We start from the raw sequence: 24,470 nt of genomic DNA on the forward strand, positions 1-24,470 counted from the left end.
CCTCCATCCTCCATCCCCTGCAGTTTGCCTATGGGGCAAATCCGTCAGTGGATGACGCAGTCAAGTCAACATGGGTCTACACTTTTCTCATCAAACACTTCTGGCTCCTTTGATTTGCAGTTTCTTTGTCATATTTTGAATATTTCCTTACATGTTCATTAACAGGCCAAGCTGTATGGTACCAGTCATCATCCGATTAGGGATCTGTCACTTCCCTTGAGGAGTAGAGAGGACCTGGGCTCTGGACTGGTGGGACCTCAGAGCAGTGAGAGGACGTCTGCAACTGAGGGCCTGCAGCCTCTGGGGCCTTGGACAAAGTGAGCATTTACTACCTGCTCCCTTAACAACCAGCTAACAGATATCATCTACCTTGAGATACAACTGCATTGAGAAGTAATTGACTGTATTCCCAAAACATTACATGCAATTTGGCTATATGGGACAGATCTTTAATTGAACTAAGCAAACAAATAATCTTTGACAAATACGGTCAAAGATTATTTGTTTGCTTATTTTAATCAAACACTAATACATAAATAAATGTTCAGCCCTCAAACTGATTCTAATTTCTCAATGAGGCCCTCACTGAGATTGAGTTCTCAGGGGCGGAGCTTGCCTTGTATGCATATGGATGCAAGCTAGCTGTGACCTCTGTCTACTCAACCATCTCATATGTCTAAAATAGCAATACCTTATGAGCACACTGAGACAACAGTTAATTTTAATTGCTAAATCTTAGGCTACAGAAAATGCAGCGCTGATTCTCAGTGATATGTCAGAAAAAAACATGAGCGTTTAGCCAAAATTTGGCATATTTATTTACCAATTCACATTAGATGCAAGTGCATCAAAATCACCCCTACAGGGAATTTTTTCTGGATTTCATCTTTGCAAATTTGTCAATGACTTTGTTCAGATCAATATTCTTGATAATTTTCTTCTCGATGAAGAGGAGAGCAAGCTGAAAGAGACACTCCTTGCTCAAAGTCAAGCGCAGGAAATTTTTCAGTAGTTCCAGCTGAATGAAAGAGCGCTCAGCCTGCACACTGTTCACAGGAATAGTCAGGTGAATCCTATGTAGTATCACCAGGTTTGGGAAGGCTCTGTCCATATCATTGGCAATAAGGAATGGCAAAACGTGGCCAGTGGACATCATCATCTGCTCCTCAATAAGCCTTTGTAAGCGTTGACTGACAGTATTGTGTCACTGAGTCATATTCTGATTTTGAGAATGTATTATATGATTCCATGGCAACAGAACATTCCACCTGAGGGATGGAGATACGAAAAGAGCGCGACAGAAAGTAGTCCATGATTACATGTAATATGACTATTTAACATTTGAGGATTTTTTTATGTGGTTACTAAATTCCAAGGGATTCTCTACATTGTCAGCCATGGGTGCCAGGCACCCACAGCACCCATTCAAATTCTGCTAGTGCCTGCAACGGAAGGATCCTGTTAGGGATTTGCAGAGGTGAGTGAGTCAACAGGGAACATCAATTGCTCCACCATACTCAGGAGGTTAGATTAAGGTCACACATGGGCATGTAGACAGGCTGGGAGCAGGATGCATGCGCCTGCATGTGTGTTGATGGCAGCATTAAGCTGATTAGTTTTTATGAGTTGCCAAAGCTGTACGTGCACAGTGTATGAAGCATACCAGAGGAACGTGAGCGTAAACTTACAACTCAGCAGTTGTTTGATAATACACCCTCAGGCACATGGTTGGATAGAACTGATGCAAAAGCACTCATGCACACGTGTGTATTGTACATCCATCATCACAGATACATGGCGAGGCCAACCAGCAATCTGACTGTTTCCAAAAACTTCCAAAAAACAAAAACAAAGTGCTTATGTCTTTTAAATGAAATAAAGGTTTTCTTTTTTGAAGGGGGTAGAGAGGTAGGGATTAATTCATAATGAATTAGGATTAATACAAGTGTCGTAACACTATTGTAGTGCAAGGATCAGTGTGCGTGTGTGTGTGTGTGTGTGTGTATGTGTGTGTGTATGTGTGTGTGGGAGTGTGTGTGTGTGTGTGTGTGTGTGTGTGTGTGAGAGAGAGAGGGGGAGAGAGAGAGAGAGAGAGAGAGAGAGAGAGAGAGAGTGACGCAAAATGCATGACTACATTTTATAGGTATAATCAAACTAAGTGTTTATAGCCTGTATGTTTTTCAAAAGCCTTGCAATTACAGTTTTCTGGTCATAGTGAGTCAGGCCTTTCTAAAAACATACAAACATTTGTCCCAGCTTAGTCAAGATAGGGTAACAAGGCTGTGATGAAAGATGGACTTAAATGCAGAGATACATCAAAGAGGTTTGGTGCTGATTTGTCCTCAGTGTCAAAAGAGAAAAAAGTCACATTCAACTAAGAATTTACTGATTTACTGAAGAGCTGCAATTTGAGCTTTAAAAAAAGATTTTATTTTCTTTTGATGTCCTTCTAAGACATTTCCCCCACTTTTTTTCAATACACGGCCACAAACTGTGACTAACAGCAGCTGTGACCAGCTTAACCCCCTCTTGCAAATTCAAACAGTAATTTATTTACTATTGTCATCTGAGGCTAAGGTTTAAATCAAAAGACGTTATCTGACATTTATCATTATACTTCCCCTTTATCGAAACAGATCAATCACTGAAGAACAACGTCTTCAATCCATTAAGTACATAAAGACAAAAAGCAAACATCAGCGAACGTGTGCATGCACACACACACACACACAAGTCCAATCGCACAATGTAGTGTGAAAGCAGGGGCAGAATACAGCTCTTCCGGTTGTAGCTCATCATCTGTTGTAATTGCCCATATTGCTTGATATCAACCTCCCCCACTGACTTCCCTTCATCTAGCTTACACCACAAGAAAAATACTCAGCAGGTAATTACATCTAATCATTTCTTGTCGGGTCTATGAACTGTTGACCAATCCTACGGCCAAACAAGTAGCACAACTGAATGAGAGCTCACCCTTCACTATAAGACTTGTTTGTTATTACATGAATTGTAGCATTTGAGAATATAGAGAAGCAAGTGAGGTTCAGAGAATTTTGTCTATTGAAATTCATTTATTTGTCCAAACATTAAACCTCATCAACTGCGCGGGAGCACGCCTGTTGTGCTCAGTTGTGTTATCCCTACACCCTGAGATGATTAGTGAACATCTCCTGTCTTCCATTGCTAGGAACCAAAAATTACAATTTGTCTTTCCAACTACTTTATATTACCTACCAATACACAGAGATTGAATTAGAAAAGATTACTGAGGATGATTTTCCAAGAACAAGTGAACATTATCTGGTTAATAACTGATAGCACTGCAATAATAAAAAGCTTTTTGGATTTAAAAGCATTCTAGTATAAACCCACAAACGCGCATTAAAAAAAAAAAAAAAGGATCTCTGGTTTCTAGCTTTAGGAAAAAGAGGTTCAGAAATACAGATTGGGCTACCTTAGTTAATGTGTTGAATTTTAAAATTCAGTGGTATTCCCTTTCAAGTTAACTGAAAGTGAATGCTATGAAACCCATTATGTCCATTGCAGGTCTTCCAGTCCTGCCTGATGCTATTCAGTATTTTCCATTGCAGTCCCATTCCCATCTATATATGTTACTCCTGTATGCTACACTTTCCATCAATGTGTCATAGACGTTGTATTAAACCGTTGCAGAGTCGTGTTGTCACAAAGCCAGTACGCATACAGGCTTATCTGATGCAATGTTGATCAGAACAGTCTTGAATATCAATAAAAAGCTCAACTAATTCTTCTGTGATCATAATCTGTTTGAAAGGTAAATCCATTTACCTTTCACATGGTGAAGAGTCAGGATTTCCTATCTGTATGCAGATATCCATTTCATCAAAACTAGAGCAAGAGTGCTTTCTAGGTGCTCGGGTGGAAGCGTGGGGTGCAGGGTATGCATAAGAAACTACGACTACGACAACTATGACTTTAAAAACTCCACCTGGCACAGTGTGGTTGTAACTTAGAATCACTGATCAAAATATTTAATTCATGCTTTTACTACATGGATGAACAGCGCACAAGCCTTGAGGCTGAAGCTGTTTGACTTCTACCGTATTGCCTGGTGTACGAGCGCACACTGGATTTTCCTTATGCAGGGCTCATGGGGCTCTGCGAGGCCTAAACAGTGCATTACAATATTTCCCCTAAGCAGTGCACATTGCCAAAAGCGTTATACACAAACACACAAACGAACACACAGAGCCCGGCTCTCCTAGAGGTGCTTCTCCCGAGCACCTAATGAGCTTTTTAAATGTTGCTTCAGTAAGCCAAAACTGTACCTGATACCTAGAAAATCATCCAAGATACTGTCACATTTTTCCACCGATTGCAATTCATTATCTGAGTGGCTGTACATCTGTGTGATATCCAAGATTAGGAGCGTGACAAATTATTTGTTGTTTCTATGGGAAAGCACTGACCCAACTGTCAAAGGGCACAGGAATCACATACTTCAAAGCTGAAAATCTCTTCCAAATGATTTCTCAATAAGACCATCTGAGTGCAGCCTCTTGCAATGCATGCAAAGAGCGGTTGAGTCAGAGGGATTCACATGGCTGAGAGTGAAAAAGTTTGTTTGTAGTGCATGGACAATGTGGCAGCCACCTGTCCTGCAAGGGCAGCGTGCTGAGGATGACGTGTGGGTCAGTAAGAGGATTGGAGCACGAGGGGGTGGAGCTTAGATGCACGTGAGGCCCAGACCAGCTGATCCATAGCCTGACCTGACATGGGAGCTGGCCACTGGGGAGAAGAGTGTCATCATTAAGTAGTCAATGGCTACCCAGCATTCACCCAAATCCCCATTCTTCAGCTTCAAACCCACACTTTTCTCATGGGACCGGGATAAGGCCGCACCATGAGGGAGGAGCTGACTTCTAACAAACCTGCAACATTCAATTCTGATGTAACCTAACAAAACTAAGTTATAGTAAAATAAGCACCCCTTGGCAGCCATCTGCTACCCACTATGACTATAAAAAGTTCATGATCAAACACAACAGCTAACCTGAAATGACTCTCGCTCTCTCTCTTCTTGACCACATACCGTGCGGCAAGAAACAGCTGGTGGAGAAATGGTTTTGATGTGATGGCTTCCTCCTTGAGTATATACAAAACAGATAAATGTGCTGTGCTGCCTCCAGCACACACAGACCAAATTTCAAAACAGGACTGATACGCAGACCAAACATGCAAGGTCACAATGCTATATCATACAAAGCCAGTTATTGGGTCTCTTTGGTTTGTTTCATCCCCATATTATTCTTATTGTGAAATTTGGTCTGCAAGTGCTAGAGGCAGTGGAAGCTTACAGCACAGGGTCGTGGAGGATGGCGCTTGCCCAGTAGGGTGAATGGTGGATTCAACATGGAGTGGTCCGTTTTTAAAATGGATTTGAACGAATGATTGGAAGGATGTGGACCATTTTTTCACATTTCACTAGAATTATGCACCAAAGCAGTTTTCCTACCATAAAAATTGGGAGAGTGCGGTGCTTTTTTTTGTTTCAACAACCTCCATTCACAAGGGGTTTGGATTAGCAAGAATTCAGTGTACCGGGAAATGGCCAAATATCAAAAACACAAAATATTTTTGTTAGTATTTTTTCAGGGGAAATGACATTGCATTTTCCAAGGATCCAATGTCAGTATCCCTTGTGCTAATAAAATATTGCTTGGATATCTGAAGAAAGAACACAGCATTTGGATAAGTGCAAGTCTGTTATTAGGGTTATGAAGTGGGCGCCTCCCACCAGAGATAATAATAATAATTTCAAACCTCACCATCAATCTCAGAAACACCTAATGGAATGGCTGACCCTTCGGCCAACTCAGCAGTTCAGAAACCGCACTGTACCAACAACCGGAGAATAATGGGATGCCAGACCCACCTGACTTGAAACAGCCCATTCAGCAGTTCAGAAACTGCAGAGACTGGCTGGATTCTGCCACTGCTCACCACTAAAGAAACTGGTTCTAGCACTACTTTGAAAAAAAGTCACAAAACAGATTTACCTTGGAAATGCTCCATCTCAGAGCGTAACTCTAAATGCATTTCACCCTTGCATGCTTGTTCTGCCCTTTTTTATTGATGAGGAATAACCCTTCAGACATGATTTAATAAGGTTGCTGAAAACTACATAAATCCATGCAAGTCACAGATATTGCTGAAAAAATACAATTTGATAAGACCATGCTCATCTTACGATCCCAGCCTCAGATAAGCACAGGCAATTCAAGTATACGATCATATTTCCTAAATCTCTGACATATCACTGTAGCAGATCACATCCATATTCTGCTGCTTATAAGCATAATTACAGGCACAGCTGAAAGGGGGAGAGAAACCCAGTGTTCTGTAACAGTCATGTGATCAATTACAAGAAAGATAACATTTTGTTTCAGTTCACCAGCACCCATTTGTAAACTAATCACTTTGCATGGAAACCAGTCTCCAGGGCCACCACACAATGAACTGAGATGTAGTTTGCCATAAAACTGTCAAGTGGTTACACATTACAGTGACACCAGGCCAAAGGGTTGGATAATACATGCCTTTTAATTGTTATAATGGGAGTGCATACCATAAATCTAAAATATGCAGCTGCAATAGAGGACAATTTCTCAGTGATCATCATTCTTATCTCTCTTTCACCTCAAATGTTATTACAGCCTCTTGGATTGGCCAAGAAATTGGAAAAAATAAAAAAAATTTTAAAAAAAAACTTGATGCAGATGTTCCCATTCATACCAGCAAATTGAGTGGTTAAAAAAAAAAACGATCAGGGCAAACATGATTTAACAAATGCCAATCCAAAGACAGCGCAAAAATTCAAAGAGCACCATTCAATAATCTACAAGAAAACCCTACAATAAATTCCCAATACTTGTGTGAAATGTTCTGTGACACATCTGGCTGTTTAACCCCCGCGCCCAAAGACAACCCTACTGCCGCCACCCGTCGACCGCTGGAAGTTGCCGGGGGCTTTTGTTGATGGCTAGAAGACGGCATTCTGTGATGGAAAGCTATACTGATGGCGTGACTTCCACCCTGGGGGAGGGTCATCGCAGGAGGAGGAAGAGGGAGATACAGAAAGGGGAGGGGGATTAAGCGAGGAAATAAAGACAGCAGGAGACGGGGAAAAATAGCCCTATAGCCAACGAAGCCTTTCAGTGCTGCTACCTCCAGATGCATGATGTGCCTTGACCCCCGTAAGGCTAATGTGGGGGTTTTTTTTATACAGAATGTCCTTCCACTACCAAAGGGCATGTAAGGGGTGAGGTGACGAGAATCACTTACTTACCCATTATGTTGGAGTTCATGAAAGGTGTTGGGGACAATCCTTCTTGGGACACTAATCGACTGTCACTCAAGTGATCGCCGTAATGAGGGCTGTCTGTGAAACCCTGAGGGAAGAGATCAGAGTATTAAGCACATTATTAGGCAACTTCACTAATTGAGTGCTATGGCATACCTCTAATTAGTGAGGAGGAGAGCACAACTGGAGCTTCCCCCACGAAACTGTCAATTTTTCTTCCACAAAGTAAAAAAATAAAAATAATAAACTATCTCTGTAAAGCAGTAAATCGGTTCTCTGCCACACAACTCAACGCATATGCTAAATGCATTTGGAAAAACAAGTTTAATGAGCTGCAAATCAGGAAAAGCACTGCAAAAAACCTTTTGACATTTTAATTGTTGGTACACATTAATGGATCAAAAATACATGCATCTAAAAACGCATTCAAACATACAACCCCATTCTCTGACATGAAAAAACAAGTGGGCTGAGGTCTGGTGAAAGAGACAGCATTGTTTTCTTTTCTTTATCAAAGCCATTCCAGGATCGTTCATGCCCTGTGGACATGGACACTATCATCCTGAAATGCTTCACCACAGGTTTTATTCACATTTACCGTGCCCTCAACAGGGGTGAGTGGGCCTAAGCCATATTAAGTGTCAATCAAAGCATTAAAATGTTTCCAAAACTACTAATGAAAAGAGCCCATGTCATTCTAAGACCTTTTTAAGACTAAAAGGTAATTCTTGTGCTTGTTTTTTCGCAATGTGTTCACTGTATTCAAAGACCAAAAGCTATATAGTGTGCATTTTACCGTTTTCTTTTTGATCTTACTATTTTATCTATCTCACAACAAGGTTTATATAATATTTCATAACAAATATCTACTAAGAAGGTGTTGTTTAATGGAGGGGGAAGAAACAGATGGAGGCAATCCTACATCATTCCAAGGTACCTGCAGCTTAAAAAAATTGCCTTTTTCTCCTGCAGCTTAACAGTGCCTTTTCATGACAGTTATCAGCTTCGGGGGCTTAGGTCTAAATATCGGTCACAGTATGGTTTTTGAAAACTCGGGGTCCCATGTAATAAAAGATACTCTGTTGCAGTGCTAATCCCAGGCCCTGTGAAAATCCTCCTGTGCTCCAGTCAAATGCATCTCCCCAAACTACATTAACTCCCACCAGAGGGACCGAGCAGCAGTGGGCTTGCATTTCTATAGAGCTATTTTCACCAACTCATACCCTTTGCATTCAACATACAGTAAAAAAAAAAGTAAATCTTATTATCCATCTTTTTTTTTGTGAGTGGATGGTGATGGAGTAATTTCAAAGGCAGTGGAGTGTTGTGCTGTGTCGAGGGAATCCTCAGAGATTCCCTATTGTGCTCCTGCCAGGCCGCACACTCTGTTAATCACACCATGAACAGACTCAATAACAACAACAGCCCCGTGAGAGGCTCTAGCGAGCTAACACACACACACACACACACACACACACACACACAGAGCTAACGTAAGAAGGCAAAAAACAAACATTTCCTCTCTTCCACTGCAAATCAACAAGGAAAGCGTTTCAAACTTCCAACATGTAACAAAATAAAACAAAGCACTGCTGGTAATGAACAATTGAATCATTCACCAATAAGTCTTCTTTGATCTTTGCTTCCTTGGTTGTTATGAATGCTACCATGAAGCAGGAAAAGGCCAGCGGGGTTGGTAGGAAAGGAAGAAAAAAAAAAACACAGGGGGATAATGGTCAATGCAGGCTCACAGTGTGTGTCAGTGCAACCACACTGTGTGCCTGCTCCTCTGGGACCATTAGATCATCAATCACAGATCCCTCATCATTTCCAAACACCGGTGGCCTACATCTATCCGAGACGCTAACACACGCTGTCACCGCTGCCACAGGGCTACGTTAGCGCTGCTGGCTAAATAACTGTCAGATCACCGCTGCAGCACGGAGGCCGCGGCTCACGCCTCGTCCCCCAATCACTCGCCACAGTGTTTAAAAAGTCATCTCTTCCACACTCGGCGCTGCGTCCCAGGTGAACATGTGGCTGCGCATGGCAGCTTGGGAAGTGATGATATGGCCATGATGGATGCGTGTGGGGGCGGGTATCAAGTCGGGGCAGGGCGCTGGGGATGTGGGGGTTGTCCTGCGGTGGCGGTGGGCACAGCCCTGCCTGTCAGACCGCCGGCCTGCAGCCACAGCTGCCCAGGATGCAGCGGCTGGCTGGGAGCCAAGGTCAGCGCGGCGGGGCTCGCGACTGTTCACAGTCGACTGATCACACACTCGTAGCTCACCAGCTCAAACAAGCTCAGGGACAAGACAGAATTCCCTTCATCACAGACTGAAAGATAAAGCGCTGAGGATTTCTTCTGGGAGATCTGGATAGGACAGATATACTGCGCAGAGCATACTTTTCAAAATAAAATACAGAAAATAGAAATTCACAAATGAAGTGAATGGCTGTGTTCTCAATTTTGATTCAATTATTTGAGTCTTGTTTAACAGACGAACAGCATAAAACCAGCCACCGCTAGAGACACTGTCTTAATTTCTATTGGCAACTTTTTAACTTTTAATAATAATACATTAGTTTGCTCTTTAGCGCAGTCAAAACAACAGAAATTATGCTTCTCTGTTGCCTCTGCCTTTCACAAACAAGGGGAAGCAGAAAATGAGATGAAGTACTTGACAGTTAGCACAGCAGAATTCTTAGCATGTTCCCAGTGCTCAGAGTGTCTCCAAAAGGTGTTAAGAAATATGCAAGTGACTCATTCATTTTTGTTGGTTATTAGAAATTCATCATGGAGAGAATGTTACCGTATACTACTGTTTGCATTAGATTACATTGTTCTTACCAACTTAGGAAACATTGCAAAAGTAGAATGATTCTAACTTTTAATGACAACATGCTTTTATATCATCTTGCCTTGATTACTGTAATGCTTTGTTCTCCTGTCTCAATCATTAGGCAGACTGAGGTTCTCAAGCAGGGAGCTCTGAGCGATCCTAAGGTCCAGGCAAGACTGAAGGTGTTGGGGCCTTTGTTGTCCAAGCCTCTGGGCTTTGGGACGTCCTGCCTGAGGAGTTTAGGCTGGCAAAAATCAGTGTCACTTCTTAGAAAACTTTTTTTAAACATATTTTTTTTTTGTTACATTTTTGTTACATTTCATTATTATTTAACTCTGTTTTTAATTTATGCATAACTTTTGTATCTTTTGTACCTTTTATTTAGGTTTTTGCCATTTTTATTACCGTAGTAAAATTTGCTATTATATTAAATCCCAAATCGAAGGTAGTGGAGGCAGAAAAAGCCGATTATAACCCCAGACACTTTGAACCTGCCTCTCACTTTCTCTCCCTTGTGCTGATATTGGGGTTGGGCATTTATAATATTTTTTTTAACCGTGTTAATAGAATTTAATGACATCAATTAATGCAATGGTCTGTTTTTAGAACACTTACTTCAAACAAGATAGAAAGTTAAGCTAATAAAGGTTTATTCAATAGCCACATGATGACAAGGATAGCCTATCAATTCCAAAAATTCAAAACAGTCTTATGTAGCAGCAACAGGCAAATTAAACAGCACTTTTGTCATTGGGTGAAAAAAAATGAATATGTAATCGCTAAACACTAAGCACGTCCAAGTGACACTAATAATGTGGGATGGAGCAAACTGTATTTCAGTTCTGCAATACCAAGACATTTATGATGGCAACACAACACATGCTCTGGCATTTTATAATAAAGCACATTGTTGTATGAGCAGTGATTCCACATATATGTTATCTGCTATGAGCTGTTTTCTGACAGTTTAATTGCTAACGTTACCTAGCAGCCCAGGTAGTCTAACATTACTGTATTGTCCATAGAGGAAACAGCTGATCAACTAGAGAGCCAGAAAACTGAGATCACAGTCCAATAAAATGATAATTAATTAGGTCAATATGTCATCACCACAAATGCACCATGGGACTATACAGAACATAATCATTTTGTCAGATATCATTGTATTAGTCCATGTCCTTTTATTTCAGTGAAATATGTGGGTGCAGCTTTGGCTGAAACAAATCCATGGTTCTGTACTTTTATAGATCTGGCACATGTTTCTATTTCCAAATACATTTGGCTTAGTAAACATGGATTTTTTGGTTGTTAATGTGGGGGAATGTAAATTTTAAAAAAATAAATCTAAATGTACAACTCTAGACAGCATCATTATGTAGAAAGGACGGAAATGAATCTGAGGATTTTAAGAGATTGGCTCTGTTTTCTTTGGCCAAAGTCATCTCATTGAATGTGTGACAGAATAAAAACCAGGCAGTATATAGGAATGCTGCTTTTCTCCAAATCAATTTGGTCTCCACTCATACTGTCAACTATATCTAAAAAGCATTATCCCTGCTGTGGTGTGAATTGGAAGGGATACGCTGTGTAATAAACACTGGTTGTCTAGGAAAAGATGCATTTTGTATGGACAAAACTAAAATCATTCAAAGTGATTACTGTAGACACTAAGGTCAAGTTTTCATCTGCAGATAGAGAAATTATAATCTATTCCATAACCCAAACTATATATGAGGTATAATATCTGTGCGTGTGTGTGTGTGTGTGTGCGTGAGAGAGAGAGAGAGTGTGGAGAATGAGTGAGCGGGTGAGTGTTTGCGTGCGCGCCTTATGGAGGTGCAAACAGCTGTCTGCTGGCTGACGCCGTGCCTTGCAATGTCAGAAACACTCATTTATATGCACCTGGAGCAAAGATATCTCAAGCGTCTCCGTCTTATAATTCAAATCAGGCTGCCTATGTTACCATAGCCTGTAGATGTTCATTCGGGAAGGGCACAGAGAAATAAACAAGGTAATGCAGCCCGAGTAGCTGTGACATTTAACTGAATTCTAATAGAAAGTGACAGGAGATTGACATTAAATGAAATTCATACAGGGCATCTAGAACAACCAACGTGTGAGGGACAAACAAACAGTGGGGAGAGTTGTTCACACTTGCTCACACAAACAGAGAGACGTTCTCACTTAAAACAATAGAGAAATGCAGTTTAAACAATACATGCATAGCTTCTTCTATATTATTCTTTTACAAATACTACTCTTAGTACCTTGAAGATACGAGTTCCCTATGGTAATGGGAGTAAATGATGCCGAATTAAGTGCTCATTTGACAATCGAAATAATTAAATGACTATTATGAATCTGTTATTGAAAATATAAAATCAATTTTCAATTTCCATTGCCTCAAGGGGAATACAATGTACTGAATTAAATTCATTTTTTCTTACCTAGTGAAGACCTGTGATCACAAGCAAAATGTCATAATGTAGTCTGAAGCACTGAACCCAAAAACAGAGATTTTTTGGATCATGTGAGCAACTGCCTAGGAGGCTGACATGCCCCTGACGTAGTGCAATATAAAATTAACAGAGCAATTTGTAAACAAAAATCAAAGCTTATTTAAGCTTCAAATGACAGAATTCAAAAAAGTGATCTGTTGTGCTACAGAAAATGTCAGATGAACTTCTACCTAATTTAAGTGTCAATGTAATTTTTCCCCACTGCTCATCGCAACAATACACATGTGTCAATTGTCTGAGGGAATACCATAAAGCAATTCTCCCTTATTTGGATTTACTGGATTATTTTGACTAGTTCTGGAAATATGGCCAAGAATAAGTTGGCTCATTTGCCCCTGGCTGCTTCAATTTTGATAATACGAGGGCAGAAGGACCCATCTTTCCTTGCATTCAATAACAGACATCAAATGGTGGCTGGTAGCCATTTGGAATGACAAATACAATTTAAATACACCACTGCAATGTCTAAAGATGCTGAGCATGTGCAAACCATTTCTTAGCAGAGGATTACAATTGGAACACCAAGGCTTCTGCCATCACGTTCCAGCCTGTAGTTCAAGACTCGCGTTTGCAGAATATGTTTGGCCTGAAGAGAGACAGGCCAGTGGGCCTTTGGGCCGTCACTTCTCTGCCAAATCCAGTTCTAGTGAATTCAATTGAAACTCTGTTTAAAAAAATGCATCAACTGGAGAGTCATTGCATTGGCTTGTTTCACCACTGTTAACAGGGAACTTTCTGTTGCACAACCAATAGCTCCTATGCATTCTCTGGCTCAACTGCTTGTTAAAGCTTAAATAATCTTACAGTTTGTCCATAAATCATCCTGTCCTCATCTTGACACCAATTCCCCACTTTACATTGTACTGTTTATGAGGCATGTCAGTATCTCAATGGAACTGGTTACGTGACTCACAGAAACACTCTTCTTCAGAATACATTAAAACGTTTTCCTTATGACCACAGATCTCCCCAAAGATAAAAAAAAAAAGACATTCTTTCATATTGAAAATCCACGGTATTCCCCATTAAAATATCATTTGAGCCCCATAGCATAAATATTTAAACAGATCTATATTACTCCACAGCTGCAAAATCCCACAATGTTGTTATCATATTCCAGAGCAGCAGTAATCAGTTTCCCCTGACAAATGCTTAACATTTCCGGTTAGATAAAGCAATCCAATGAAATGACAAAATAATGAATTCCACCGCCCATCAGATTATTAGCCATTCATTTAGGTCATACAGGGGGAAATAAGTCAATTACAGGTCACACAACATGACTGGTACTTGGGATGAGGTGGGAATAAAGTATTGTGAATGTAACACTTTGATGTAATGAGTGTTAAATGATGTGCTGTGGAGCAGAAAGGCCATTCAGAGGCGTTAAGGTGTGGGCCGTCTTACCCGTGAGGACTCATAGGAAGGACTGGACTGGCCACCTGGGGCCCAAGACGCTTGGCTGGTCCGCTCATCCATACCTGTCAGAGATGGAGATGCACAACTCAGTCAAGAAGTTGCGGTTGCTCAGAGAGAGTACAATATAGATACTGGAAGGAAGCAGATTCTCTCTCTCTCTCTCTCTCTCTCTCTCTCTCTCTCTCTCTCTTTCTCACACACAGGCAGAAGGAGATATAGTCATGCACTTATATATAACAACAGAAAGGCAATTTAATAAGGCGTGCATAATATTACATTGATCATTGAAAACTGCAGTTTATGGTAGTGCCCCAGTGGTTGAGTAGACTGGTATGTTTTGTGTCAAAAACCATTCACATGTGATCTACTGTGACTAGATGAGCTAATGGTGTGCTGTCACTTCTCTTTCAGCCTGTCTTTCCTGTGTTATTTCACTGTACAATGTGAAAAAACGACTAAATGCAATTGTGCAGGAAGGTGGACTGGACAGCCCTCTCTTCCCTAAAACCAAACAAGTTCAGTGTTTCCCACAGTTTGCCTGAGTAGGTTACACTGGCAGGAGTGAGAGAGGAGGGCAAAATGTTCTTTATTCCTCTTTTGAATCTATTCAAATAATGAAGGACATCATGTTGTTTTTCAGATGTGTGTATATATCTAAGTAGGCTAGATTTTTGCTGCATTTTAATAGCATTTCATTTAGCGAGTTCAAAAGCTTCCTTTGAGCAGACACTGAGATCTCTTACTCTCTGAACTATAAGCTGAGGCTAGCATTGGCTATTAGGACTGTAACATTAGCTGACTATTATACTCCCATTTGATTATCAATAGTTTTGCAAAGCCAATAGAATGCACAGCTACTTATAGGCTATGTTTCGAGCACGACTGAAAGAAACACCGACTGACTAATACCGTGCACTGTGTCATAAGTGTAATGAAAAACACGCTTTCAGTGGTTGACAGTATCAAATCTGTTTTTTATAAACTACATTGACGAGAAACAAGTTTGAAAGCCAGCTTAGTGCATCACAGCACCCGAACAAATATAAAACAAAACTTGCCCAGTTGTTTATTTATCTGGGTGGGCCTCATAAATATAAACCAATATATGGAAAATTTTGAAATTTACTTGCACTCACCAGAAGGCACTTGTTTAAAAGCTCTGTAGTTAATAAAAAGGCAGGCCTATGTAATATCCAAGGTCTGATCTACATATCATCCAGATGTCTAATTGTAAAAGTAATACCAAATCATCTCTCCAGAAGTCTGGCATAAGAGTGATGCGACTGTGCATCTTAACCTGTTTTTTTTTCACTGGAAAACAATGAGAAGAGTGACTAATTAATTTGTTCAAAGGTTGAGCTTCATGAGCTAAAAGCCGTTTTTCATAGTGTCGTTTATTTTGCTTTACAAAAATCATGGACGAAAATGTGCAACCCTTTACACTTGCGCCTTAAATGTACTAAAGAGCAACTCCAGCTTCATGATTTGGCATTGATATATGACCAGGCTCCATCCAAACAGCTGAGCACTGAAACTTGATAAAACTCATTCATTTTTAAATTAAAGAAAACCTCTATGTTCCAAAAGTCAAACTGAGAAAATAGATAAACAAATAAAATCAATAACTTCGACCAAATTGCAAAACTTGAACATCTGGCATATGATGACAAATATACTGTATGTGATTTTCAGAATCAAATTTATGTGACCCAGTAAAAAGATATGATGCCTCAATCATTCTCGCTGTTTGAGACAATATTGTGTTGCAGTAACAGCCCAAGTCCCCACGAACAAAACATAATTGCAGAGAGGGTAAAGCATCAACATTTTCCAAGTTATTGATTGCCCCAGTTGTAATTTCATTCTGTCTCAGTAAAATGCAATACCATTTGTTCAATTTCACCGTCAAATAAAAAAAGATCGGATTCAAAGGAATTGTAGTGTAGGCTCCAAAAAATGAATATTGCAAGGAATAAACAAAACTTTCAAGGATAAAATGAAGTATATTTTTACCCTAAAATGTTAACAAATGATCCGTGCTCAGGTGCCTCCACATGGCACTTGACCGCATGGTTAGGCACACAATCCAAGCAGCACAATTTACATGTGTGGAACAAACAACTCTCGCAAAAGCAGAAGTGGATTTTACACAGCAAAGAGCAAGCAAAGCCTGTAATCAAACGATCAAAATGCGGTGGGCTTGTCTCTGATTCAAACACAAACACAGCGTACAACCCAGCCAGTCTGTGTGACAAGCAGCACAATAGGAAGAGTACAGCAGTCAGTTCAACTCAACTTAGTTCAACGCAGCCTACTTTGGCACTTATCATGCGTCATTTAGGTTATTCATTTCAATTTTAAGCACCTACATTTTAAAAAGAAAATCATCAAAATCAGATGGTGTGACATCTGTGTGTGTTGAGGTACTCAGAACTGAAAAAGTACTGCAATGCCCAATCTGAGAAATGATACATCACAGATTTTATAGACATGGTACTCAATTTTGTAGTATTTCAAAAATCATTATACTATTGTCGTACTGCAGATAAATTCTTAGTCACAAAAGTCACTAATCCTTGTAAAACTTATCATTATACACAGATTACATTTGACATACAGTATACTTAACCAGAAAGTCATGCTCTAGATGAGTAGTATAGTAGATTAAGTTCCATCCTGACGACCATGCTGCTTCGCTGCTACTGTGCAGCAGATTCAGTTCCCCTTCTTCTTCTACTAAAACTACTATCAGTGGCTTTTGGGAGAAAATATTTCATTGTCTCTGTTTCATGATTTTTCTGCTGTGCTATCGTTTAGATTCATAACAGTGATACTTGTGCTGGTAATAGTACCCAAGTCCATATTTTGGTATTGTGACGGCACTAGTGTGACATGTTGTAGCCCAACTGAGGCCCTTTACTCTCTGACTGTAACGGCGGTCAGTGTTAGCTCTTTGGGCCACTACCCATCATCAGCTCCTCTCTCTAGTATGATTACCATCTCCTACCAGGGCTCAAGGGTCTCCTCTCTCTCTCCTTGCACAGCCAGCCAGCACAATACCACACAAAAGGCAAAAGAACAGCTACAAATGCACAGGCTGTAACATAAGTCTAAGGCATCTAGGCAGTAGAGAATCAGGAGGAAATGTTTGCAGAAGTTTAGATGCTACCACTTTGTTTAGAGCAGTGTAACAGGCAGCCAATCAACAGTCTGTTTGATACAGAGCCATTGTTTTGCTTTCTTTTGATTGGCTCACGGTCAGAGCGAGTGTGTGGCAACCAGGGACAAAGTGTGACAACAGGCAAAGACCAAAGACTGTCTATAACTGAGCCATCCAAAAGTTATCGTCGCAAAAATTTTCCAGCCAGTATGGCAGGTGGCCCTTACTTGGCGGGTGTCAATTTTGGACCATGGCTATAAATTTGAAAGTTGGGTTTACAGGAATTTTTTGCCATCAATATGGGATCAAATACTTAAAGCGATCACTAAAAATTGCTTGAAATCCCTGCTACAAACAAAGTTTAACTTGCAAAACACTTGTAATAACAGCCATGGTACTAAACTTGCGTCAGTGTTTCCTATACATTGACTATATTTGGATGGCCTGCCCAGGCATATTAACAACTGCCAAAGTAAATTTTGGTTTAAGATTTATTTTGGGTGCAGTTATGCACTAAGCTGGTCATCAAACCTGGCATTTTTCGTTGATGTGGTATATAAAAAACTGAATCTCACATTACCATTTCAAGTCCATCATTATTTGAAAAGACTCAACAGAGAAATAAAGACCATTTAACAAACAGCATCCCTCACACATATGTGACAGGTTAGAGAAGAGCAGCACCCTCATCCTGCGGCTGTGACCAGAAGAGATTCAGAGGTTTGGCATGCGGACCCATCAGCCCCAACTGTGGCCACTTTGTTCTGAAAAAAGTTTCCACTCCACACTCCAGCACCTTGGTCAGCGTGAACATGGAGGAAGTGACAGATTCCTGGCATGACAGACGCATCTGTGCATGTGAGAGAAATTTCTCAGAGATACAAACAATAACACTGGTCACAAATTGGCTTGATCTTGCTCAGGAGGGGCTGGGGTTCCAAATGTGGAGTGGATGTATGTTTCCACTAGCTTAGACTCATCTTAACATGCTCAACAAGTCGCTATAGTCTGCTACAGTCCAGGAGCTGCACAAAAGGAAGGTCCCATAGGCCACGGTTTGGGTGCTCATCAGACTGTCCACACCTGAATAATCTGTTAAACCGGACTGCAGCAAAACTGAAATGGAGAAAAACTCAACTCACAATCTTAACTGCGGTTTCTGAAACAGTGGCTACAGATCTCAGTATGGACTTTGGAGGCCACTCTCAACCATAATGAATCACAGCACACACTACAGCACACAGCATCGGGGCAAGTGCTCCCAAGTGTAAAACAGGCAGAGACAAAACAACAGTGCTGGACTGAGGCTGCAGGGGAGACTCTCATCCCTGGAGTGTGCTCCCTCACTTCACTGTCAAATCGACATTACAGGTGTTGAAAACTAAATACAACCTGGCATCACGGTATTCTGAAAATCATCACATATGCTGCATTATACAGTTCAACATGTAGTATCTATTGCACGTGCTGTGAATAGTCATAATGGATACACAGGCACGTGTCCTGCTGACTATATTGTTGATTCGGTTGCTACAGCTGTCAGAGAGGTGTTGCAAAATCATTTGTATCTGTCTACACATTCAAGTGTGATGTCCGAATGGTTTACAATCACTCAAACAGATTCCTTCCACTATTCCCAACACCACTCTGGGTTCAACATAAGCATAAGCATTTGTTCGACTTGTCCTGTCAGGCAAATCAATTTGGGATGATGCTAACAAACTTACGATTAGAGGCTTGCATATTGCAGGCCGATTCAAAAAATGCCAAACAACTAGTCAAATTCTGTTCAACTTCTGCAGCGATATGTATCGCCATACAGGCCATATGGTGGAGATAATGTTTTGATATCTGTGCAAGTGTAAATATAATTCAATTTGGTGAATGCAAGTAAAAAACATGAGCTGTGTGCACACCTTTTTTTTAAGACAAAGAGAGCGTTACATGAGTGCTTCATCCGCACCACAGTGTTTGCTCTCCACGGCTCTTACTATCTAGACCTACGCCAAAGAATGTTCATTTACATGCAGTGTCTGTCAGAGGGGGGATTTGGCCTAATATGGATTTAACCTGGCACGGGTACCGCTCTGTGTGCTTTCTTGACTCTGATATCTTTGACTATCCTGTGTTTTCAAGCCTGGCAAGCCATTAGATATCCTCTTTCAACTTTCCTCTAGTGTTAGGCAAAAATCAAAGCTTTCATTGTTCATCGGTTAAAAGAAAATTTAAGGGGCACTTTGGTCTTAGACGATTATAACTTAAGTACCTCTTTCCCCAAGTACCTACATGTTCAGGTAGCATAATCCCAGAAAACTAAGATAAAATTTTATGCATTTTCAAATCACTATCTGAACAACCTGGTATCTATTTGACTGTAAACAGGGATATATCAGCAATGCAATTATATAGAAAGAAAACAATATATTAAATCCCACAACTAGTCCACTGGATGGGGGAATGCATGGCTGATCAAAACTATTACCATGAGATTAGCATTCACTTAACCATTTACCTATTAACAATGATTTAGAAAAATAAGGATAAATCATGTGCTAGTTCGTAGTGTTACTGTTACCATTCTTTATGGAACTCATCAATGTACTGCACAGAGTTGCAGTCTCACTCCTGCTGATGCACACTGGGTGCACTTGAAAATGATAGGGCTATTTTCATTTGTTGTGGGCATTGGCCTAAAAAACGCAACCCTAGCGCTCGATGCACAGGTTGGTTTCTTGTCAGATTTTGGTGCCCCCTGCTGAGGCTCCCCGTCAGCTGGAATGTGAAACACCTGTAGTGGCCAAGAGAGGTGACTTGCACCTCCTGGCTGGTGCTTCAGAGGAGTTGCTGCATCTCCAAAACTCTTCCACCAAGGACACAGCTTGACTAACTTTCTCTCTTAAGGGCAAGTCCTTTAGTTTAACTTTCTGGATTTCTGCTTAGTTTGGGTTTTCTGCTCGTCACTTTTGGACAGAATTAGTTGGCACCTAACCCTGAAAGACTCTATAGTAGGGTATCTAAGAGATTTGCTTTAGGTGAAATAGGAAATCACAACTACATTTGTAACATTCCTATTTTTGGGGGAGAAGACAAATGAAAGACATTCAACATTTGTATCTGTTAGATACATTTACAGTTCTCTACAGCTGTGTATCTTCAGTCTGTCAATGAAGAGAAATGAGTCTAGAAATTATGTGATCAAGTTAAATAGATCAAGATTAACAAATGTGGACTAATCATGCCATCCTTATTGAGGAGAGGAAATCGCTGTAGTGAGAGTGTGTGATGTGGTGATGAAGGTTTGACAGAGTTAGTGCACAGCATCTTTACTGTAAGGACAAGCCATCCACAAACAGCTGCACCTCCCCCGGCCCTGTGGGCCTCCAATTCAGCACACAGTCGTCACAGGAAGACTATGGTCAGAATTGTTTCAGAGGCTTTAATGAAATACTTCTGACATGAGATCCTGCAACAAAACCAAAGCATTGCACAGCTTGAGCTTAACTGACAGCATGCAAAAAAAGGAGGCCATTTCAGGTTGTTCCCTTACAATGACACCACCACTATCTCATGACAGTATAAGATGTGTAAGCTAGAGCTGCAGCCCCTCACTGGGAAGACTGTAGGTGAGGAGACTTAGCTAACTGTTCACCTGGACATAGACTCCAATCCATCCTGCTGCATACAAAGAAAATACAACAAAGCATACAAACTTAATTCAATTGATTTTAAAGATGCTGTGTATGATAAGCAGCAGGGAAGGTAAGAATATGTTAGAATATAATGTTGATGGCTCCATTAACAATGAATGAAACACTGACTTCTTCACTCTTTAAAGGTTTATTGCTCTTTTAAACCAACCTTCATTTCATACACAAAGTATCTGTCAAGTAAGATGATCAATAAAAAACAAAAATCTATTTCTGATATGAATCTGTTGCTTAAAAAGGCTAACCAATATCAGTAGATGGACGTCACCCATACAGCTGCATCTATCCATTATCCCCTACTACAGTTAAGACCCAGTGGCTTCATCAAATTCCCATCATGAAAAAGGCTAGAAGGAAGAAATGCTAAATCTGTCAGAGCCACTTGGTAATTTTTTCCAATCCATCTTTCTCTGGCACACTTTTAAGGGTCTTGAAGGGTCTTGCCAGTCCCGCTCTGCTACAATTATCTGGGTATGCCCAGTTCAGATGCATTAATCCAAACTCTCATTCCCTGCAATTTCCACACTTCTTTCCTGCGCAGTCGCTTGCCTTATGTTCACAATCACTTACGAAGGTGCTTCTCCCCCCTACCTCGAGGATCAGGGACACATGAGCACACAGGCTGAAGAGAGGAGGAATTTATCTACTATAGGCCTAATGAATTTCTAGGGTGCAGTAGTTTGTTTTGACATCATTCATTTTTAGATGATGAAGGGTTTTTTTTTGTTTTATATAATTCAGTTTTGCAGTGTTTGTCATATGAATTAAAGGGTCAAAGACCAGTGCTAAGCTATCTATGCAATCACTTCTCAAGAGCGGTATACCTACATGAAAGTTTGTACTTGGAATTGCAGACTAAATTTAGAACCTGTGAAACTCCTAAAATTATAATCCACTCGAGAGTCAAAGGCATGGAGTGCTTGTTTGGTGACAAGAACATGGTAAATTTCATATCTGCAGGCCCCTGCAGTTACTGGCTCCCTTGCTAAAGATGAGCCAAAAAGGCTCATCTTTGAAAAAATAAACCCAAATTAATCACTGCCCATTCTTTGGTGCCCCACAAGTGTTTATTTTCTGACCACCAAAAGATAAATAAGAACTATCCAATCCACAAAATGTCATGCTTAATAACTTTTGATGCAGCTTATATGTAAAGTTGTATTGTACTGTATTGTATTTGACTTCTGATTGAGTTTCAATAGTGTCTTCGCTTCATTTCCACAAAAAATACTGGTGTCATGCACCCCCATGTTACATCTAGCACCTGTCTTGATAACTGTGAGTGTGACATTACCATTCACAACAAAGCCTTGATTGACAAGTCGACGGCAGTAACTGCAGTATGACACCTAATATTACCAGTGAATAAAAAGTGGTGGCTTCATGGCTTATTTGAACTGGCTGAAGGAATTACATCAGGTGTCAACCCAACAAACTTGGTGAACCCCATGGAGTGTTGAGTCCAATTCAGTCCACTGCTGGGGATCTAAACTCTGATACTTGCCAATGAAATACCCAAGCTCACTGTCATTTTTTCTCTTAGGCTTAGGCTTCTCTTAGGTAAGTATCTACCATGTCTGATTAGCTAATTATTTTGGCAGTATGCAAATATTAATTAGCTTCTCAAAAGTAACTAACTAGCTTGTAGTCACAACAGATCGGTTACGAGAAGGTTTGCTGGAACCAGGAAAGGTGGGACAAAAAATGCAACTAGCCCCTGCTCTTTTATTTCAAGTCAATACTAAAGTCAATACTAAATCAACTGTAACAAACACCTTCCTATAAAGGGTCTCCGGGACAAAATGTACCTCAAATTCAACACCAACACCAAGTGATACTGAATGAAAGCATTTTAGCCCCATTGTTATATAACTTCTGCAAATGAATACATGTAACAATATTTCCACTGAAAATTTCTATTAGGCTATATAGCAATCATTTTCTCTGCAAAATGATAAAATGTCTCAATATCATCAAGTGAACTGAGCTACTGTGGAGAAGGTGCACTGTGGCAGAGTAAGGAATACTGAAGGGAAAAAATTGGAAGAGCCTCCCTCCTGTCTCCAGGCTGCTGCTCATGCTGCGACGGCTGAAGTCGTCGCAGCAGAAGCTGTCATGGTAAGGGAGATCACAAAGGGGCAGCGGAGGCTTGACCAACCTTAGGATTGGCTGAAGTCCCAGAGGGAACTTTGGCTTCAACTAGAATTGAGTTTTCACATTAGTTTGGTAGGTATGCTACTTTTTTTTCTTAGCACTAAGAGAATGTTTAGAAGAAGTGTGGAGAAAGGTCCGGAGCCTTTTCCGAGAAGGGTTGGTCACTTCTTTTATTTCCAAGAGCCATTCAAAATGTAAATAAAATTACATAGTATTTATTTTTCTTATTTTTCCATGACTGGAAAACTATTTTTTAATTTCCAGACTTTCCAGGATGCATGGGAATCCTGGTACAAAATTAGCAGCATTTTGGGTGCACCTGTGAATTTATTCAGAAATAAATGAACGTTGTTGTCTATGTTGCGACAGATAAAGTACCGCATGTTGCTTTCCAAACATGGAGATCCATAAGCACTTGGAATAGATTTAGTAAAGTGTCAAGTTTGATTGGGGTTCTACAACAAATTTGAAAATTCTAGAAAGAAACACAATGAAAACACAATCCTTGAGGAAATGAACCAAGAGCACAAAAAGGTTGCTGTGGAAACTGGTAGAAATACCATATTTACACCTAAAAACACACCCAAATTTAAACTTTGTTACGTTTCTAAAGGACGAAGTTGAATGGTCACCTGACAATACGCTGCTATGACAATGAGCTTTGGCTGTAACAGACAATTCTCCTGACAGTCTCCATTTCTTTTCTATTCCAAACAAAAAGCACCATGCTGATGCTGGTCTATTTTGGAAGCCAGTGAGTGCACGTCCCAGCCGAAAGGTGGCAGGTCACATGATGTCCGTACCATACTAAAGCATAAAGCATACAGCAAAGCTTACTCAGTGCAGTTCCTGGACGACACACATTCTTGAGATGTGGCACGGGGAAGCTTCTAGTATACTGCAGCACCATAAACAAAAACGTTTTACTAGTGCATGCAATCAGGTTTTGAAAGCATTTAGCATATTTAATATTTGTGTAATCTGCTCATCAAAGCTGACAAAGTATTACTGCAACTCAAGTCTGTGTGTATAAATGTAGAAATGTGTGTATCTGTGTGTGTGTGTGTGTGTGTTTATTATATTTATTGGGGGTTTTTTCTGTGCATTGTCTTTAAAAATCCTCTTTCAGGTCAAGAAACATGCTATTGCACATCTGTATCTTGTAGGATATTCTCTCACATCTTAAAGGATAAGGCTGGTGTTTTTTAATGCATCGCTTACTGTCAACAAATCCTATGATAATAACAAAATCAGCAATGATTTTGTTTTGCCAACAAGTCTCGTCCATGTAGCCGGTGCCCAATGAAGCCATGTCCCAGCAGCCAT

General features: G+C 40.4%; 1 protein-coding gene across 3 annotated transcripts in view; it reads right to left on the reverse strand.

Moving 5' to 3' along the window:
• The window catches only part of tcf12 (transcription factor 12), a 92,455-nt gene that overhangs the window by 64,721 nt on the left and 3,264 nt on the right, over positions 1 to 24,470 (reverse strand). For 2 of the 3 annotated variants that reach the window (XM_078283005.1, XM_078283020.1), the window contains exons 4-5: positions 14,112 to 14,185; positions 7,331 to 7,433 (exon numbers count right to left, since the gene is read on the reverse strand). In XM_078283005.1, the coding sequence (XP_078139131.1) occupies positions 7,331 to 7,433; positions 14,112 to 14,185 (177 nt within the window). Of the gene's footprint in view, positions 1 to 7,330; positions 7,434 to 14,111; positions 14,186 to 16,740; positions 16,762 to 24,470 lie in introns of those variants that run through there. The other variant, XM_078283010.1, reaches the window with a different exon arrangement.

This window comes from Centroberyx gerrardi, chromosome 1 (genome assembly GCF_048128805.1).
Source record: "Centroberyx gerrardi isolate f3 chromosome 1, fCenGer3.hap1.cur.20231027, whole genome shotgun sequence".
Classification (NCBI taxonomy): Eukaryota; Metazoa; Chordata; class Actinopteri; order Beryciformes; family Berycidae; genus Centroberyx; species Centroberyx gerrardi.